The following is a 20,428-nucleotide window of genomic DNA, read 5'->3' as shown; positions in this document are numbered from 1 at the left end:
ATACACATACTAGTTATATTCCGTGTGAAACTGACTGTTGTACCGTTCTCTGTTCACAGGAGTTCTGTAAGGAGGTGGAGACTCATTCATCTCTGAAGTGCTCTGTGATGACAGAGGGCAATCAGCTCATGAGGCTGAAGAGGGTTGACACCGCAGCCCTGCGTTCTGACTTGGCCCGCGTGGACTCACAGTGGACCCAACTACTCACACGCATCCCAATGGTGCAAGAGAAGCTACACCAGGTACTGTCTGACCTCTGAACCCAAAACCAAATCTTGCGTGAACACTGTCCAGCTACTCGATTTAGTAACAGTGGTTTACGGTAACTGTGTCTCACGAGAGACAAGGCACAGCACCCTATTCCACTACATAGTGCACTACTTTTGACTAGAGCCCTCTGGGCCCTGGTCAAACTTAGTACCCTATGAAGGGAATAGGCTTTCATTTGGGATGCAGTTTAGGTACTGCCAGAAACAGGCTTATCTGGTCAGAGCAAATAGGATTAGTGTTTGACGCCTACTCTTCTGCTTCACTCTCATACAGTAGTTAGATGAAGCAACACCTTATTTTCTCGACCATGTTGTGTATAGAAGTTCTATCTATTAGAGGAATGTCTATTTTTGACTATTTTTGTATGCAAAGAAGCTCTCCTTTTCCCTTATTTAGGAATGCCAGGCTGGAATCAAAAAATAAAAACAGAGCAATTCAGTTTGGATCCAGGCTAGTAGGCTATTTTTCTCCCTTTTGCATACCTTTCATATATTGGCCCGTTTCTTTTCCTCAGCTTCAAATGGAGAAGCTGGCTTCTCGCCACGCCATCTCTGAGCTGGTCAACTGGATGTCTCTGATGGAGATTGTGATCAAGGAGGACGAGGAGAACCTGAAGGGAGCAGTGGGGTCGACTGTCATCCAGGACTATTTACAGAAGTATAAGGTAGGGAACAAAACACTAAATAGGTTTTCATCCAATTGGCGGGAGATTTTCCTGCGAATATAAAGAATATGCACATTTTCCCACCAGAGATGTTTCCATCAAATTGAATTGAAGATAAGTCTGTGCGTAAGTCTGTGCGTGACATAGTGCACACAAAAATACCTTTTGCGGTTAAATTCCCATGTACCGAAATAACAATATAAGTTTTAAATGGGTTTCCATTGCATTTTCAACTCTACTGATGGTTCTCACAAAACTGTTTTATATAGCGAGTTTGCCCGCTCTGGTATTGGCACGTGTGCTCTAGCTACATAGCGCGTATAACCTACGTCAGGGGTTCCCAAACGTTTTCGCTCAGGCCCCCCTTCCAGCATTGGGGAACATCCCGCGCCCCCCTGCGCGAGCGCCCCGTCTATTTACTATGGGCACAATCACTGTTCATGACACAATTTGTTCACAACACTCTTGTTGGCGGATAGAACATTTTGCAGGTTTAAAGCTTATTTCCTGCAATTCTACACATTTTGTCATGAGGTGCAAAGAACATTTTGCACTATTAAAGCAAATTTTCTTGCAATTCTATACATTGTAGCAGGCTCAAGCATGTGGGGTTTCCACAACACCAAGTTCAATAACAAAACATGCACCAGTAGCACAAATAAATGCAAATGAGGAGTTTATTATGGATTTTGGTACACTGGGGAAGAAGGGGGAATTCACTAATCACCTCACAGTCCACAAGCCGTTCTCGTTGTCCGTTCCGTTTTCCAGGGGTAATGCTCACACTCGGGTACTTAGTCAATCCGGTCCGGTACACAAGGGAGGAAGTCCAACAGTCCAGGTCCCAACGGGTAATCTCACCGATATTGCTCTCTCTTTTTCCACTCTTCATAACGCACTTGGCTCTCTCCTACTCTGCCCCTTTGTGCAGGCTGCTTCCTCCTTTATCCCCAAGCACTCCCTGGCTTAATAAATGACAGCCTTGCCTCGTTGGGGCAGGAAGTCCATATAAGGCTTGGGGGTGGAGCCAGCGGTCTGCCAGATATCTCCCATCAATAACCATTCCCCTCACCTCTCCCCTCACCTCTCCCTGCAGTCAACAACCCCCCCCCCCCCCCCCCACACCTCCCTAGAGCATCCCTCCTGGAGAGGGCATCTGCATTTCCATGGGCTGCACCTGATCTCTGTGGACGACAGAGAAAGCAAAGGGCTGTAAGGATAGGAACCAGCGGGTGACCCGGGCGTTACTGTCCTTATTCCGTGACATCCAAACCTGTGGTGCCTGGTCTGTTACGAGGGTGAAGTGCCATCCCAATAAGTAATACTTCAGCATTTACAGCTCCCACTTGATCGCTAGACATTCTTTCTCCACCGTGGAATATCTTTGTTCCCGCGGCAACAGCTTCCGGCTAATGTACATGACTGGGTGTTCCTTACCTTCTTGTAGCTATGATAGGACGGCACCCACCCCTGTTTTGGACGCATCGGTCTGTACTACCAGTGGTTTGGAGAAGTCCAGTGTCACCAGCACGGGTCCAGAACACAGTGATCCCTTTAGGTCCTGGAAGGCTTTCTGTCTCCTCGGTCCACTTCACCTGGGCGGGCAGACGGCTCCTAGTCAGATCTGTCAAGGGGCTGGCTAGGGAGGCAAAGTGGGGAATAAATCCCTGGTAGTAATTAACTAGTCAACCCCACAAATGTGCGTACCTGCTTCTTGGTGAGAGGGGGTGGGGACAGTCCCGAATCGCCTCCACTTTCTTCACCTGGGGTTTGACACATCCCCTCCCGATCGTGTACCCCAGGTACTCAGCCACCCGCAGGCCAAGCTAACATTTCTTTGGGTTCGCTGTTAGCCCCGCATCCCGTAAGGCCTGCACTACCGCGCTCACCTGGTTTAGATGTGTCTCCCACTCACTCCCATGGATCACAATATCGCCGATGTATGCTGCCGTATACTTCCAATGGGGGTCGGAGAACCCGGTCCATCAACCTCTGGAAGGTGGCCGGGGCCTCGTGCAGTCCAAAGGGCAGCTTCTTGTAATGGTACAGACCATCCGGGGTGGCGAAAGCAGTTGTCTCCCGTGCCTCGGGAGCTAAGGGCACCTGTCAATAACCCTTTGTCAGGTCGAGCGTGTTGATAAATCGGGAGGTCCCTAGCCGTTTGATTAATTCATCAATTCGGGGCATGGGTTAGGCGTCAAATTTTGAGATTTAATTTACCTTCCTAAAATCATGACAGAATCGAATGGTGCCGTCTGATTTCGGCACCAACACTATGGGGCTGCACCACTCACTGTTCGACTCTTCGATTATATCAGCTTCCAACATCGTTTTTACCTCGGTCCTGACAGCCTCTCTCCTTGCTTCTGGTATGCGGTAGGGTCTCAACTTCACCTTTTTCCCGGGTTCAGTGATGATGCGGTGCTGTACCAAATCGGTGTGTCCTGGTTCACTGGAGAACACATCCTGGTTTCGGCCGACCAACTCCCTCAGCTCCTGCTTCTGGGCTTGGCTCAGCTGCTCCCCCATTGGCACCTCTGCTGGCTTCGTCTCTGTGGTAACCTTCTTCGGGGAAATCGAGTATATCACGTGCATTCCATTTCTTTAGCAGATTCGCATGGTAAATCTGGGTCAGATGCCAACGTCCCAGCTGTCTGACCCTATAGTTAACTTCACCCACCTTCTCAATGACTTCGTAGGCACTTCTCAAAAAATGTACATTCTGAGGTGGGGACCAACACCAACACTTTGTCTCCTGGCTGAAAGTCCCTTCGTTGTGCCCCTCTTTTGTACACCCTCGCTTGGGCCTCCTGGGCCTCCAGCATGTGTTTCTGTACCAGGGGCCACATTGGTGCCATCCGATCTCTCATTTCTTCCATGTGCTGCACCAAGGTTCGGTGGGGCTTGCTGTTCCCAGGCTTCTTTAGCCATGTCCAGCAGTCCTCGGGGTCATCTCCCGTACAGGAGTTTGAAGGGAGAGAATCCTGTTGAAGCTTCGGGCACTTCTCAGATTGAGAATATCAGGTAGGGTAGCAGCTGGTCCCAATTCTTTCCAAAGCCTCCATCACCTTCTTTATCATCTGCTACAGGGTTTGATTGGATCTTACCACCAATCCATCGGTCTGAGGGTGATACACTGAGGTGTGCAAATGGGTTATTTTCATTAGCTTGCACAGATCCTTCATGATTCGTGACATAAATGGGGTGCCCTGGTCGGTCAATATCTCATCGGGAATGCCTACTTGGGAGAACAGCATGACCAACTCAAGTGCGATTCCCTTGGTGGCCATGGTGCACACGGGAATGGCTTCTGGGTACCTGGTGGCATAATCCAGAATCACCAGAATGTATTGGTGCCCTCGGTTGCTCTTGGGTAGAGGTCCCAACCAGTCCATTGCGATCCTGCTGAAAGGAACTGAAATAATGGGTAGGGGAATTAAAGGACTGCGGAAATTGGGTTTTGGAGCCACCTGCTGGCACTCCGGGCAACCGCGGCAGTATTCTTCCACTGCTTTCTTCGCCCCTGGCCAGTAAAATCGTGCCTTAATTCTGTCTAAGGTCTTTTCCACCCCTAGGTGAGCCTCAAGAAGGTGGGAGTGCGCCAGCTGCAGGATAGATGGTATGAAGGGATGGGGCACCAACAACAACTCCAGACATTCATAATTCTTCTTTGCGACCTGATATAGCAACTCTTTCTTTATAGCGAAATGTGGGTAGTTTATTTGACTTACCCCTCCACGGGCTTTCTGTCCACTACGGTCACCTGCTGCAGAGCTGGGGCCAAGTTGGGATCCTCCAGTTTGGCCGTGTCGAACTGGCCCGCTTGAGAGGCGGGCTCTGGTGCCACCTCATGGTCCATTGGGAACATGTCTTCCAGACTCGCCACCTCTCCTTCCAGTCTGGCTTCAGAGTCCCCCTCCGCGAGGGGATCGGTCCACTTCCTGGAACCCACAGATCCGGGCATCCCTCCTTCTGGTGTCCCTCCCACCTCTCCGACTTCCTCCTCCCTCCTGGTTGCCTCGGTTCCCCACATCTCTGGACATACTAGTCCACAGTTGGTGGAACGTCGTGAAATCCCTTCCAATAAGGACCGGCACAGGCAAGTTTGGGATGACTCCCACTGTTCCTGTGTGTTGTCCCTTTGTGGTCTGTAAGTGGAGGAGTGTGGTAGGGTAGTCCTTGGTCTCACCGTGTATGCACGTGATGGCCACGGTGTTAGTCGGGTTCTGGGACTGGGCGAAGTCAGGTCGAAACAGGGTCACCATACTCCCGGAGTCCAAAAGTGCTGTAATGTCCTTTCCTTTGGCTCTTACCAAAGTGACAGAGGAAGTACCACTTTCCTCAGTCCAGCATGCCATCAGTAAGCCACAGGGATGCCCGGTGGCTACCTCATTGGCGGAAGGCTGAAGGCATCGGGACATCTCGGTCTGGAAAGTTCCGGGCGATGTGTCCCTGCTCCCCACACTCGTAGCACTTCTTGCTGTCCAGGAAGGGCCGTCGTCTCAGGGAGTTGGCCGTTGGTGTCCCCCCCATCCTTGGTCCTTCGGGCGAGTGGAGGGTTCCGCCTTCCGTGATAGTCTGCTGCACAGGACTTCCAAAGCAAACTGTTGTCCTTCCATAAGTTCTACCAGCTGACCTGCACTCTGTGGGTTAGCTTGGCTGGCTAACTTTTTAACTTCGAACGGAAGAGAGTGTAAAATGTATCTATGACCACTTTCGATGGTCGTGAGCGTCATGGGTTTAGCAGTTAGCCAGCTCTTGGCCAGCCTAATTAGATCATGCATTTGTGATCGGGGGGATGCTGTAAGATCATACGCCCAATCATGGAATCTTTGTGCCCTGTTAATCAGGGTGTAACCATACCGGTGCAGGATCTCCTTTTTCCGCACCTCGTAATGTGTCGCCTGGTCAACCCTCAGATCCTGATAGGTCTTCTGTGCTGTGCCTGATAGGAAGGGTGCTAGCAGGCTGGCCCATTGCTCATGGGGCCATTTCTCCCTAGCCGCCGTCCATTCGAAGGCTTATAGGTAAGCCTCAATGTCATCAGCTTCAATATAAACCTACTAGGTTTGGGACGAGAGACTGCTGCGCCTGCCGCTTTGCCGGCCTGGGCGGCTGTCAGCTGGCTGAGTTGAGCTCGCAGGAGAGAGGTCTGCTGACGCTGTTCCTCCAGCAGCTCCCGATGCATAGCCTGCTATGCTATATTTGCCTCCACCAGCTGTCTCACCAATGCTTCCATTGTGCTCTGTGTCTGTTTAGTTATTGAGCTTGGTTTGGGTTGCCCCATTCTCCACCATATGTAACAGGCTCAAGGGTGTGGGGTTTCCACGTCACCAAGTTCAATAACAAAACATACACCAGTAGCACAAATATAATGCAAATGGAGAGTTTATTAGGGATTTTGGTACACTGGGGAAGAGGGGGGAATTCACCAATCACCTCACAGTCCACAAGCCGTTCTCATTGTCCGTTCCGTTTTCCAGGAGTAATGCTCACACTCGGGTACTTAGTCAATCCGGTCCGGTACACAAGGGAGGTAGTCCAACAGTCCAGGTCACAACGGGTAATCTCACCGATATTGCTCTCTCTTTTCCCACTCTTCATAACGCACTTGGCTCTCTCCTACTCTGCCCCTTTGTGCAGGCTGCTTCCTCCTTTATCCCCAAGCACTCCCTGGCTTAATAAATGACAGCCTTGCCTCGTTGGGGCAGGAAGTCCATATAAGGCTCGGGGGTGGAGCCAGCGGTCTGCCAGATATCTCCCCTCAATAACCACTCCCCTCACCTCTCCCTGCAGTCTGCCACAATGTTTTGACATGTTTAATGTCTTAGTCATGTGACATTTGAGTGACTCGAACATTACAAAAAAATCTATGGGCTATAAAACCTACATGTAGCTAAAAAGGTTAGCTGACATGGGCTAGTTGATCTGGACATTTCTAACAAGTTATAAATTGCTCTCTAAGGTATGCAATGACAGACATGACAAGAGGAATACTGATGATGCACTACCCAATTTCGAAATTTCACCTTGTGCTGTCTACTATTACAACTTTCAAAAGTTAGTTGAAAGACAAAACAATAAAATAAAGAAAGGATCCACAGTTTGGGAACCACTGGCCTACATGATGAGATTATTATGGACAAAATAGCAAGATGTTTTATTTGTACAACGGCAGCCAAGCATCGATCATCATGTCACCAGATTAGGACACCATTATTTATTGGAAAGGAGCATCAAGCATCAACCTTGCACTTTCACCTCCCTGTGAAGTTCTTCGTAACTTATTTAATCTGTAGCCTAATAAACAGCACACTTTCCCGAGTCGTAGTGGGTGGACCACACGTCATCGCGTGACTCCAAGTTTATTTCGATGTGATTATTATATCAATATTTGCTCATAAAAGCGTTTCCACCGACATTTCTCGCTTAATTCACTACCAACACAAAAAGATCCCACCTTGTCTAGGGTATTTTGTTTTGTCGACATTTGGAACGTTTACAGAAAAGTCTGTCTGTTTCCATCAGGTCTGTCATTACTTTTTTTTCTGGCATGTACTTCACTCGCATGCAAAGGTTAGATGGAAACCTGGTTACTAAGACTAAAATATTCCATATATATTTCAAGTATTTTTTGTCTTAATGGAGTATCTTCTGTACATTCTCACAACCCATCGTAAATAATGAATGACTCTCTCACTCTAAAAGATAACGCAGAATACAAATGTCTGTTAGACAAAGTAATCTTCTTTTTGTCCTTCTCTTTTGCTTTATCTCTCTCTCTCGCTCTCTTTCTCTCTCTCTCTCCTTCTTTCTACTTCCCCAGGGCTTCAGAATAGATGTGATCTGTAAGCAGCTGACGGTGGACTTTGTGAACCAGTCTGTGCTCCAGATCAGTGGTCAGGATGTGGAAAGCAAGCGCAGCGACAAGACAGACTTTGCAGAGAGGCTTGGAGTCATGAACCGACGCTGGCAGCTACTACAGGGACTCATCATGGAGCGGGTGAGAGAGAAAACAAACCACTTTCAAACTCAACTTTCAGGGTTCTACCTGGAACCAAAAAGGGTTCTCCTATGGGGACAGCTGAAGAATCCTTTTGGAACCCTTTTTTCTAAGAGTGTAGAGACTAGTTTTGATCAGAGGGATTATTTAATTGTCTCAGTACAGTGTATTCTATCAGTATGTGCCCTGCTGTGTTGTGTGGTTAGGTCCAGTTCCTGGAGACTCTGCTGGAGGACTGGTTGGACTATGAGAACAACATACAGGGCCTGAAGACCTGGCTGCTCACTCAGGAGGAGAGGCTGAAGAGGAAACACAGGATAGAGGACCTAACCTCCGTACAGAATGCCCTCAAAGACTGCCAGGTAGGAATACTCGCTGTCTACACTTTGTATTGATTTATGATATAAATCTTATATTTTCTTTACACTTGTGTATATTATACTCTATAGGCCTTTGGGTTTCAATTGTTTGGTTTTTATTCAATGAAGAATCTTGATCAGGTACTTGATCTTGATGTTGATCTTAAACCTCTGACTGCTCTCTCTTTCCACTGCTCCTGCAGGAGATGGAGGAGGTGGTGAAGGAGAAGGAGGGTGAGGTGGAGCGCGTGGAGGAGCAGGCCTGTGCCCTCATCCAGAACAAAACAGACGAGGCCTGTGCTGTCGTCATGGAGACGCTCCAAGCTGTCAATCACACCTGGGCTAACCTAGATCATCTTGTAGGCAGAGCTATCTCATCTGTTAATTTCACTCTATATCTCTCTCCCTCATCCTCTATTAATTCTCTATAGTGTAAATAATGTGTGCTTTGTCTCTGCGTTATATGAGAGTATAGGAGAGTGATAATAGATCTAGCCCACTATAAGTACCCCATAGTCACCTATTACTGCATACTCTGCAACTGCCCCATTTTAACTACCTCACACTCACTAAGCCACTATGACGATCCCCCGTTGCAGAAAAGTACTAAACACAACTGCAAAATCAAGTAAGCTCCTTGAACTACTTTTTAAGTGCAGACCTTATTGTTCTTCTCCATCTCTGCTTTGCCCCAGATTGGGCAGTTGAAGATCAGCCTTGTGTCAGTGCTGGAGCAGTGGAGTCTGTACAAGCTGTCTTCAGAGGAGATGAACGGCTACCTGATGGAGGGGAGGTACTCTGTGTCTCGCTTCCGCCTCCTCACCGGCTCCCTGGAGGCTGTACAGCTACAGGTGGAGAGTCTACAGGTAATTCTAGGACGAACATGCATCTCAGGCTTCTAGAAATGTGTTTTTTCCCCCACCCTCAGGGGCGAAAATCTGATATCAACTTTGGAGGGGACAATTACATGAAATTTTCTCAAGAGCAATTCCTGAGGGGGACACCAAAAGTAGTGCTGTAACACATAGCCTACATTGTAATATGGTAAATGTATATTGAGGAACCAAAGAAATAAGGTGTTTGCCGTACTCCTAACTACCGGTACCCAAAACTACACAACTAATCACAACAGCAATACCATTGCCTTTAACAAATCTTAGTTCAGTCACCAGTTTAAGTTGAGAGTGGGGGTATCCATGGCATTTTCCAATTATGTTCCTATTTTACAAGTCAAAAAAATTGAGAACCTTTCATAATGTTGCCAAACAAAGATTCAACAAACTTACCTTTACCTGAGACTCCCTGTCTCTGCCAGTCTGTCCCTGCATATCTGTCCCCAACTCTGCTGTCTGTGTGCCATCTGTTGCCTGCTCTGCCTAATGACATCATTGTGAAACATTTCCATTAGAATTTCATTTCTTTCTTATGAACATTTTTATCAACTAGTCTTTGAGATATTAGGCTACTAGGGTTCTTACTTTGCGTTTTGGTGTACTGAAAAATACTCTGATGTCTGTCTTTTTTATTTTTCTACCATTTTTCTACCTGGCTGGATGGCTGGCTGGCTGGCTGGCTACACACACACACAGTGTGTAGGTTATTTACAGTAGGAGATGGGCTTCTATCATCTTATCTTCTATCATTCTATTTGGGCTTCGATCTAAAAGGTAGCTAGCAAATGTGAAACGGATTGCAGTGACAAGAGTTGACAGCTGTATGAGTTCACCATTTACACAACATACGCTGCAACCTTTTGTAATTTTAATAGTTTGTCTCATATTGGCTGGCTTCCAACAATAGCTGAATTTGCAAAGCTAGCGAGCATCAATTCCGTTTCAGTGGTGTTTGCTATAATCTTTGCTACCCGGGTTAAATAAAGGTGAAATAAAATAAATAAATAAAAGTTCCCTTGCGACAATTTCGCTTTTGCAATGAGACCATTAAATATATTTAAGACAATGGTAGAAGAGAGTGTAGTTCTGTTCAGTTTGGACTTCAGTTTATCGCTAACCTTATCACAGGGATTTTGAAGCACTAACTTACATCATCTGCATGCTGATCTTGGAATAAATTGACGATAGTAAAGATTCCATCTTTGACGACGCCACATAAATGGAATAGGTACTAGCTAGCTTAATAGTTAAGATTTGCGCGCTAGCTCTGCATATTCAGCTAGTGTGTGTGTGAACCCTGCCAACATAAAACAAAACATTGCATTGGCGCGATTGACTGGATTAACCTCCCGTCAGTTACATGCATTGAGTGCCTTTCAGACAGTAGACACGACCCCTCTGTTACCTTGCCAACTAAGGAACTGGCAGTGGATCAAACCATTGTGAGGCAAAGGGTTGGGGGGTCGCAATCTTTTGAAACTTAAAAACGTGCTATTAAGTGTCTATAATCAGCACAATTGCTTTCATTGCGTATTATTAATATTATTTAAATTACATAGTTATGTTTACAGTGATATATTGGGGGGGACAAATCATATTTTTCCCTGGATGGGGGGGTCGTGTCCCCCCCGTCCCCCCCGGGATTTCCGCCCCTGCTCACCCTGTTATCTTTAATGACTGGTTAAACCTACACAGTAGCCCAATTGCAATTATCTCCCTTATTCCCAAAGTGTGCACTAGGTCCATCCCCCTCAAGGATCTAAACACATTGGTTTGGTTTAAGAAATATGGTAGACATGATATCCAATACTTCTACATATTTGAGGGGTAGTGGAGAAGTGCACACTTCAGGAGGAATTTGGCCTAATGTGTTTGTGACTTGTTTTGTGTAGAACCTACAGAAGGACCTGGAGAAGCAGGAGAGCAGTCTGAGGAAGTTTGGCTCTGTGACACACCAGCTGCTGAAGGAGTGCCACCCGTCTGTGTCTGACTGCCTAAACAATACCCTGAAGGACGTCAACGCTAGGTTTGTTTGTTTATTTGGATCACTTTAAGACCACCACCGGGGCTTATCTTCCATGAATGGGTGAGAACCACCGGTGTTGATCAGTTGATCCAACAACAATTTGATGTTATGTAAGGGCTGTCTGAGGAAGTGGACCAAAATGCAGCAGAGTTAGTGTTCATCATCATTTAATAAAGAACGAACACTATACAATTTACAAAACAAGAAAACTGACAGCCAAACAGTCCTGTCAGGTGAAACACACTAAACAGAAACAATTACCCACAACCCCAAAGAAAAACACACACTACTATATAGGACTCCCAATCAAAGGCAACTCAACACACCTGCCTTCAATTGGGAGTCCAACCTCAATTAACTAAACATAGAAAAACAAAAACTCTGCCACGTCCTGACCAAAACTAATACAATTACACCCTCTGCTGGTCAGGACGTGACATGTTATTAATCCAGGATCCATTGATCCAAGATGTTCATCATCAATGTATGTTGTGTCCAGGTGGAGCAGTCTGCTGGAGGAGATCTCTGAGCGTCTGAGGAGCAGTAAAGCCCTGTTACAGCTGTGGCAGCACTACAAAGAGCTGTATGAACAGAGCTGCTCCAGCGTCCAGCTGCAGGAGGAGCAGGCTGGCCAGCTATTGGAGACCGCCTGCAGCAAGGACATTGCAGACGAGGAGGTGTCCACCTGGATTCAAGACTGCAGTGTGAGTTGGAACAGGGACAGTGTTGGATTGATCCTTTTACATACGCATAGGACTCAGTATTAATTTTCTGTCATCTCCCATCAAGTCCTTTTTGCCTATATGGTCTATTATGGAAAGAAGTGGCACACTTGAATCAGATGCAAGTTTCAGGGTTTAATGTCCTAAGCTTTCAGTCAACAATGATCCTTGATCCTTTGGTCATATTGCTTTGTGATAATAGATTATTTGTGTTCTGTTACACTCATGTGTGTTGGTGTATGGTGGTGTCTCTCCAGGAGTTGCTGCGGGCTCAGGTTCCAGTGCAGGCATCTCTACAGGTTCTCCAGGAGCTGGGAGATCAGCTGAAGCAACAGGTGGACACCTCTGCAGCGTCTGCCATCCAGTCAGACCACCTCTCTCTAACCCAGCGCCTGGCCACCGTGGAGCAGGCCCTCAGCAGGCAGCTCATTACACTACAGGTACAGGGAATATGGGACCAGATTTACCCAACAAGACAAGCTTTTACCACGTTGAGAAGTTAGTGCAACCTCATGCTTCTGAGATCTTCTGAAGAATGTAATTTTCAATTGCTTCGTTAGCCATTGGTTCATTCCTCTTGGCCTTGAAAAAAAAAATATTTACATTTCAATGGGACTCACCTGGATACATTTTTATAAATCTATTTTCCTCCAATCCCTCCTCCAGATGGGAGTCCAGGACTATGAGACCTTCAGTGAGCAGCTGGATTCGTTGGGGCGCTGGATGGTGGAGGCCGAGGAGGCTCTGAAGGTCCAAGATCCCAACGGTTCTTCTGACCTGTCCATCATCCAGGACCGCATGGAGGAACTCAAGGTAGTCAGCACCGTGATCTAGCTATATGACTGTGATCCAACTATAAAAAAAGGTCAAAAACTCAATCCTTTGCTCCTTTCTTCTCCTCGTGTACACTCATTGGAGAAGACTTGACAGGTGAAAACAATATGGTGGAAGCTCATTAGGCTGGTCTTTTACATGGTCCATTATTTTAGATTATATCGATAAAGGAAACCATTCTTAGACAATATATGCCTTTTAGCATACACTTCTATCGAAAGCGACTTACAGTCATGCATGCATTCATTTTAGGTATGGGTGGTCCCGGGAATCAAACCCACTACCGTTGCGTTACACGCGCCATGCTCTACCAACTGAGCTACAGAAGACTACAAACAGTATATTAGACAATTACAAAAAGCCATTGTCCTGGGGTGAGTTAACGTCACTGAGACTCACTACTAGTTATGCTCTTGTTTTCCCTGCAGAGAAAGATTCTGAGATTCAGTAGCATGGCCCCTGACCTGGAACGTCTGAATGAGCTGGGCTATCGGCTTCCTCTTAACGACACCGAGATCAAACGCATGCAGAACCTTAACCGGAGCTGGTCCTCAGCCAATGCCCAAACCACCGAGAGATTCAGGTAAGGTTGAAAACTGTTCATGAAATAACTTCTAAGACTGACGTTTTTTCAAAGAGATTAAGGTAAATTCGTGAAATATTAAATGACATTGGACACTTATTCTGACTTGAGATCTGTGTGCTTAACTAGAATTTCTCCCATCTACGTCAATAAATGATTTAAGAGAAAGTCTTGAGTTGCGGCCACTTATCTTAACTCTGTATCGGGCCCATAATTATTTCATTGACTGAAGGTTTTTGGGTCTGATATTATTGGTTCTTGGTCTCTCCTCAGTAAACTGCAGTCGTTCCTGCTGCAGCAGCAGACGTTCCTGGAGAAGTGTGAGACGTGGATGGAGTTCCTGGTACAGACGGAGGAGAAGCTAGCCGTGGGGATCTCTGGGAACTACCAGAGTCTGATGGAGCAACAGAGAGCACATGAGGTACTGGAGGAGTCCTGCTGGAAGAGAACCCAGTAGTGAACCCAGCGGAAAAACTTGTTATAGTGACTTCAATCCAGATTACAACTAGTTCTGAACCAGTTCTGGTTGTGATGACATCATTTCATCCAACTTTGCATGCTGGGATTTGGGACGTCTGGATTCCATAGAGTCATCAGGACTGCTATAGTGCAATAATTACTGCAATGTCGATTTCTAAGATGCGGTTCTGATCTGAATGTGTTTTCTCCGCAGCTATTCCAAGCTGAGATGTTCAGTCGTCAGCAGATCCTTCACTCCATAATCAGTGATGGCCAGAGGATGCTGGAGCAGGGACAGGTGGATGACAGGTACAGTACACTGCCGCAGTATGTAAAGTGTGTTGATACACATACAGTTGAAGTCGGAAGTTTACATACACCTTTTTCACAATTCCTGACATTTAATCCTAGTAAAAATTCCCTGTCTTAGGTCAGTTAGGATGAGCACTTTATTTTAAGAATGTGGAATGTCAGAATAATAGTAGAGATAAGTATTTATTTCAGCTTTTATTTCTTTCATCACATTCCCAGTGGGTCAGACGTTTACATACACTCAATTAGTATTTGGTAGCATTGCCTTTAAATTGTTTAAATTAGGTCAAACGTTCGGGTAGCCTTCCACAAGCTTCCCACAATAAGTTGGGGGAATTTTGGCCCATTCCTCCTGACAGAGCTGGTGTAACTGAGTCAGGTTTGTATGTCTCCTTGCTCGCACACGCTTTTTCAGTTCTGCCTACAATTTTTCTATGGGATTGAGGTCAGGGCTTTGTGATGGCCACTCCAATACCTTGACTTTGTTGTCCTTAAGCCATTTTGCCACGACTTTGGAAGTATGCTTGGGGTCATTGTCCATTTGGAAGACCAATTTGCGACCAAGCTTTAACTTCCTGACTGATGTCTTGAGATGTTGCTTCAATATATGCACATCATTTTCCATCCTCATGAAGCCATCTATTTTGTGAAGTGCACCAGTCCCTCCTGTAGCAAAGCAGTCCCACAACATGATGCTGCCACCTCCGTGCTTCACGGTTGGGATGGTGTTCTTCAGCTTGTAAGCCTCCCCCTTTTTCCTCCAAACATAACGATGGTCATTATGGCCAAACAGTTCTATTTTTGTTTCATCAGACCAGAGGACATTTCTCCAAAAAGTACGATCTTTGTCCCCATGTGCAGTTGCAAACCGTAGTCTGGCTTTTTTATGGCGGTTTTGGAGCAGTGGCTTCTTCCTTGCTGAGCGGCCTTTCAGGTTATGTCGATATAGGACTCGTTTTACTGTGGATATAGATACTTTTGTACCTGTTTCCTCCAGCATCTTCACAAGGTCCTTTGCTGCTGTTCTGCGATTGATTTGCACTTTTCGCACCAAAGTACGTTCATCTCCAGGAGACAGAACGGGTCTCCTTCCTGAGCGGTATGACGGCTGCATGGTCCCATGGTGTTTATACTTGCGTACTATTGTTTGTACAGATGAACGTGGTACCTTCAGGCGTTTGGAAATTGCTCCCAAGGATGAACCAGACTTGTGGAGGTCTACAATATTTTTTCTGAGGTCTTGGCTGATTTCTTTTGATTTTCCCATGATGCCAAGCAATGAGGCGCTGAGTTTGAAGGTAGGCCTTGAAATACATCCACAGGTACACCTCCAATTGACTCAAATGATGTCAATTAGCCTATCAGAAGCTTCTAAAGCCATGACATCATTTTCTGGAATTTTCCAAGCTGTTTAAAGGCACAATCAACTTAGTGTATGTAAACTTCTGACCCACTGGAATTGTGATACAGTGAATTATAAGTGAAATAATCTGTCTGTAAATAATTGTTGGAAAAGTTACTTGTGTCATGCACAAAGTAGATGTCCTAACCGTCTTGCCAAAACTATAGTTTGTTAACAAGACATTTGTGGAGTGGTTGAAAAACAAGTTTTAATGACTCAGTGTATGTAAACTTCCGACTTCAACTGTATCATGATACCCATGTGATGCACTTTAAATAAACTTGACTTAACTTGATGTACACTTGTCTCTTATCATTCACAAAGCTATAGATGAGTGCCTTGGTGGAAACATGGTCATTTCTGTCAGATTTGTATGACTCCTCTACGGTATATCCATCTAATCTTTCCTTACCTTACTGTAAATGTCCTCTGTCTCATGCAGGGATGAATTCAACCTGAAGTTGGCACTGCTGAGTAACCAGTGGCAGGGTGTTGTGCGTCGCACCCAACAGAGGCGGGGTATCATCGACAGCCTAGTCCGCCAGTGGCAGCGCTACAGGGAGATGGCAGAGAAGCTGAGGAAATGGCTGGTGGAGGTTTCTCACCCTTCCGAGGCCCTACAGGTTGGGGCGCCTGTACCCCTGCAGCAGGCCAGATCCATGCTGGATGCAGTTCAGGTACTGTTGGCTCAACTCACTCTGATGACCTCATGACCCTAGCTACCTACTTCTTGGTAATATTGAAACGTGTGACTATTTATACCACAACTCACTCTCACCAATATGACTGTGCTGAATGTGACTAGCTTTTTTCACTAGCTTTTTTCACCCTGCAAAAATATGGCTTATTTCATGGATAACAGTATTGTACTTATTCCCAAAAGCCTGTCCTCACCCTTTCAACTTTGCCAAAGAACAAGGCAGGGCTGACATCTATCACCTTTATTGTTTGCTATCACCATAGAACCATTGGTAAGGGTTAGAGTTAGGGTAAGGGTCAGGCATCAAGGTTCTGTAGTGACATCAAGGTTCTGTAGTGGCTACATCCTATAAGTGGAGGGTTAGGGTCAGGGTTACGTTCTAACTGTCCTGTGTCTCTGTGTTCCTCCAGCTGAAAGAGAAGGTCCTACAGCGGCAGCAGGGCAGCTACATCCTGACTGTGGAGGCTGGGAAGCAGCTTCTCCTGTCTGCAGACAGCAGGGTGGAGGTGTCTCTGCAGGGAGAGCTCACAGGCATCCAGGACCGCTGGAGACACGCCAACATATGCCTGGAGGAACAGAGGAGAGAGCTGGCCAACCTGATAAAGGTACACTGCACCAAACTGTAACATTAAACACACAGTACCTTTAACTTTACCTTTTTGGAGGTTTACCTTTTAACTGCAAGTAGATTATTCACTTCAACTGCAATTATAGGCATTCTTATTGTCCTGAATGATTGATTGATTGAGGACATATTTTAACCTACGACGTTAACAGAAGATGTTTAAGTACCGACACACTGTGTGTGGATATGTTTGTTGTCCACAGGACTGGGAGAGATGTGAGAGAGGCATAGAGGGTTCTCTGGAGAAGCTGAGAGCGTTTAAACGGCAGCTCTCTCAGCCCCTCCCTGATCACCACGAGGACCTGCAGGCTGAACAGATGCGCTGCAAGGTAAGCCTGAGTCCAGTGCTCTTGGAGAGGTGTACAAAAACCACATATCACCAGTGTGCTTTGATTTTATAGGTTTCAGAATATTGTGTGATAATTAGAGAAGTACAGTATCTTTAAAAGTAAGGGGTATGTGAACCAGCACAGTACAATAACAGACAGCTTTTTCAATCCCGTATGGGTGATACGATTTCACAGATGTTTCCTTCACACATATTTTGAATGTTCGTCTTGGGTATTGGACCTTGAGACATGGTCCTCACATTTCTCTGGACAGTTATGTTCAGAAACTCGCATTGAATAGTGGGTTTTATTCTTGGCAATAATGACTTTAGAGGCTTTAGAACACCTTGTTTTGGAGGTATGTTTAACTGATTTAATCAAATAACATTTTATTAGTCACATGCGCCGAATACAACAGGTAGACCTTACAGTGAAATGCTTACTTACGAGCCCCTAACCGACAATGCAGTTTAAAAAAATACGTAAAGAATAAGAGATAAAAGTAACAAGTAATTAAAGAACAGCAGTAAAATAACAATAGTGAGACTATATACAGGGGGGTACCAATACAGAGTCAATATGCGGGGGCACCGGTTAGTTGAGGTAGCATGTACATGTAGGTAGAGTTATTAAAGTAAATATGCAAAGATGACAACAGATAGTAGCAGTGGTGTATACGGGGGGGGGCAATGCAAATAGTCTGGGTAGCCATTTAGCTAGATGTTCAGGAGTCTTATGGCTTGGGGGTAGAAGCTGTTTAGAAGCCTCTTGGATTTAGACTTGGCGCTCCGGTACCGCTTGCCGTGGGGTAGCAGAGAGAACATAGCCAAATTTACTTGCCACCTTTATGGGTCTGATCAAATTACAACATTTCTCCAACATTCCTCGCACCAATGCCGAGAGCTGGTCTGTAGTACTGACTCATTAAGGATGTGATGAACATAATAGCCAAGGTCATTACATGGCATTGCGGTTCATGATCCAAGTAATCAGGAAATGGATTGTATTACTGGGTTTTTCCACCAATTCGGTGTCTTTTGAGAAGTATAACTTCGTCCTAATTTTTAAAAATATTTTTACATTCTGTCATAAAGAGCATATGTTCAACTTCATAAAAAAATGACTTTAGTAAGTGCCAAATAAAGTAACAGGGTTGACGATTGACAAACATAAATCCTCTTTTGACAGGAGGAATGGAAGCTTTTTGTCGTGCAACAGGGAATGGCAATTGAATGCAATCTTCACAAAAAACATTTTTATTGTTAAAACATTTCTAGCCTGTCTATCTATGGGTAACAGGCAGTGGCAATTTTAGCATGTCAATCTTGGTGGGGCAAACCCCCAAAAAGCCACAACACTAAATAATATATTAATTGCACTATAACGGTGACAAACGGTGCCCACAAAATGTTAGGGCCTACATAAAGTTGTCCCGACAGCAGAGTCCCAACAGCAGTCCCAACACCTTACCACTGCTACACCTGGCTATCAGCGGAGCCTTGTCTGGCAGCGAAACAGTTCATTCAGCCTCATTTACTGCCTTTAATAAAACATAGCTGATATGGCTGACTTGCTTAAACAAATGTGGTTTCTACTGATAATTGAGATGTACAAACTATGGCATAAAGTGGATAAGAGGAAATCCGTTATTTCTATCAAGACATTAATGAGCGAGCTAGGACGGACGTAGTCAATATAACTATTTGTTCAGCACTTTTGAAATGTACAGAGACAGAATTCAGAACATGGGCAGTTCTTACAGTGTTCTCCCAGTACACCACGTCAGAACCGTAGGATAAATAAAGGGGGCATATAAGCAGACAATAAACTCTTACAATATGCGATGATTACATTTCTCTAAAACAGGTTATAGGCTACATTTGTACCACCAAGTCAGAACAATAGGTGAAATTAAGAGGGGAAAATAGACCAAATTATTAGGGTGAGGCACATGGGCTACTAACAGCTTACTACACAACATACACTTAGTATTACCTTCTTACCTACAGTATAAAATCTCCCTGGCATATAACATAATTTATGCAGCAGCATACAATACATTTTTGGACTCACCTTGTTGTGCTGTGCTCACTTGAACAGGAAGGTGGCGTGGTGGTCCTTCTTAGCCAAATTTTATCATCAAAGTCTGGCATTCTCTGGATTTATGGTGCTTTCGAGACAACTGGAAACTCGGAAAAAAACTAAGTCGAATTATGATGATGTCAGTGATCTTCAGGTTGTAGCTCTAGAAAGAGGTTCCTGACTTACAATTCCGAGTTGGATGACCGTTCAAAACGTATTTTCCCAGTCAGAGCTCGTATTTTCCCAGTTATCTTGTTGAAGATAGCCCATGAAGTCAGATCAGTTCTGAGTTAAGTTGTTTTGAGCACGGCAGAAATCATGCTGGTTTGACAGCATGGCCAATGTTGAATGTTTATCATTTTAAGTTAGGAAAAGAGAACCTTAAACCGAGAATTGGACCACACACCCACTCTACTGAATAGCAGGCTAGTGATTACTTTGCAATGCTTGCAGTTAGCCACTGATCAAATCAAAGTTTATTTGTCATGTGTGCCGAATACAGTGAAATGCTTACTTACAGGCTCTAACCAATAGTGCAAAAAAGGTATTAGGTGAACAATAGGTAAGTAAAGAAATAAAAACAACAGTAAAAAAACAGTGAAAAACAGTAGCGAGGCTATATACAGTAGCGAGGCTATAAAAGTAGCGAGGCTACATACAGACACCGGTTAGTCAGGCTTATTGAGGTAGTATCTACATGTTGATATGGTTAAAGTGACTATGCATATATGATGAACAGAAAGATGCAGTAGTGTAAAAGAGGGGTTGGCGGGTGGTGGGTGGCGGAACACAATGCAGATAGCCCGGTTAGCCAATGTGCAGGAGCAATGGTTGGTCGGCCCAATTTAGGTAGTATGTACATGAATGTATAGTTAAAGTGACTATGCATATATGATAAACAGAGAGTAGCAGCAGCGTAAAAGAGGGGTTGGGGGGCACACAATTCAAATAGTCCGGGTAGCCATTTGATTACCTGTTCAGGAGTCTTATGGCTTGGGGGTAAAAACTGTTGAGAAGCCGTATTGTCCTAGACTTGGCACTCCGGTACCGCTTGCTATGCGGTAGTAGAGAGAACAGTCTATGACTGGGGTGGCTGGGGTCTTTGACAATTTCTAGGGCCTTCCTCTGACACCGCCTGGTGTAGAGGTCCTGGATGGCAGGCAGC

The 20,428-nt window shown here is 45.4% G+C and overlaps 1 protein-coding gene across 8 annotated transcripts in view; it reads left to right on the top strand.

The window, feature by feature from the left end:
* The window catches only part of syne1b (spectrin repeat containing, nuclear envelope 1b), a 153,230-nt gene that overhangs the window by 100,902 nt on the left and 31,900 nt on the right, over positions 1–20,428 (top strand). For all 8 annotated transcript variants that reach the window (XM_029729498.1, XM_029729495.1, XM_029729496.1 and 5 more), the window contains 16 exons: positions 60–242; positions 785–934; positions 7,761–7,937; positions 8,144–8,299; positions 8,500–8,655; positions 8,992–9,162; positions 11,082–11,215; positions 11,715–11,919; positions 12,195–12,377; positions 12,604–12,750; positions 13,200–13,354; positions 13,628–13,775; positions 14,028–14,122; positions 15,970–16,204; positions 16,638–16,832; positions 17,056–17,181. In XM_029729498.1, the coding sequence (XP_029585358.1) occupies positions 60–242; positions 785–934; positions 7,761–7,937; positions 8,144–8,299; positions 8,500–8,655; positions 8,992–9,162; positions 11,082–11,215; positions 11,715–11,919; positions 12,195–12,377; positions 12,604–12,750; positions 13,200–13,354; positions 13,628–13,775; positions 14,028–14,122; positions 15,970–16,204; positions 16,638–16,832; positions 17,056–17,181 (2,616 nt within the window). The remainder of the gene's footprint in view (positions 1–59; positions 243–784; positions 935–7,760; positions 7,938–8,143; positions 8,300–8,499; positions 8,656–8,991; positions 9,163–11,081; positions 11,216–11,714; positions 11,920–12,194; positions 12,378–12,603; positions 12,751–13,199; positions 13,355–13,627; positions 13,776–14,027; positions 14,123–15,969; positions 16,205–16,637; positions 16,833–17,055; positions 17,182–20,428) is intronic.

This window comes from Salmo trutta, chromosome 33 (assembly GCF_901001165.1).
Source record: "Salmo trutta chromosome 33, fSalTru1.1, whole genome shotgun sequence".
NCBI classification, from domain to species: domain Eukaryota; kingdom Metazoa; phylum Chordata; class Actinopteri; order Salmoniformes; family Salmonidae; genus Salmo; species Salmo trutta.
The sequence above is the reverse complement of the archived record's forward strand: the minus strand, read 5'-3'. Positions and strand labels throughout refer to the sequence as shown.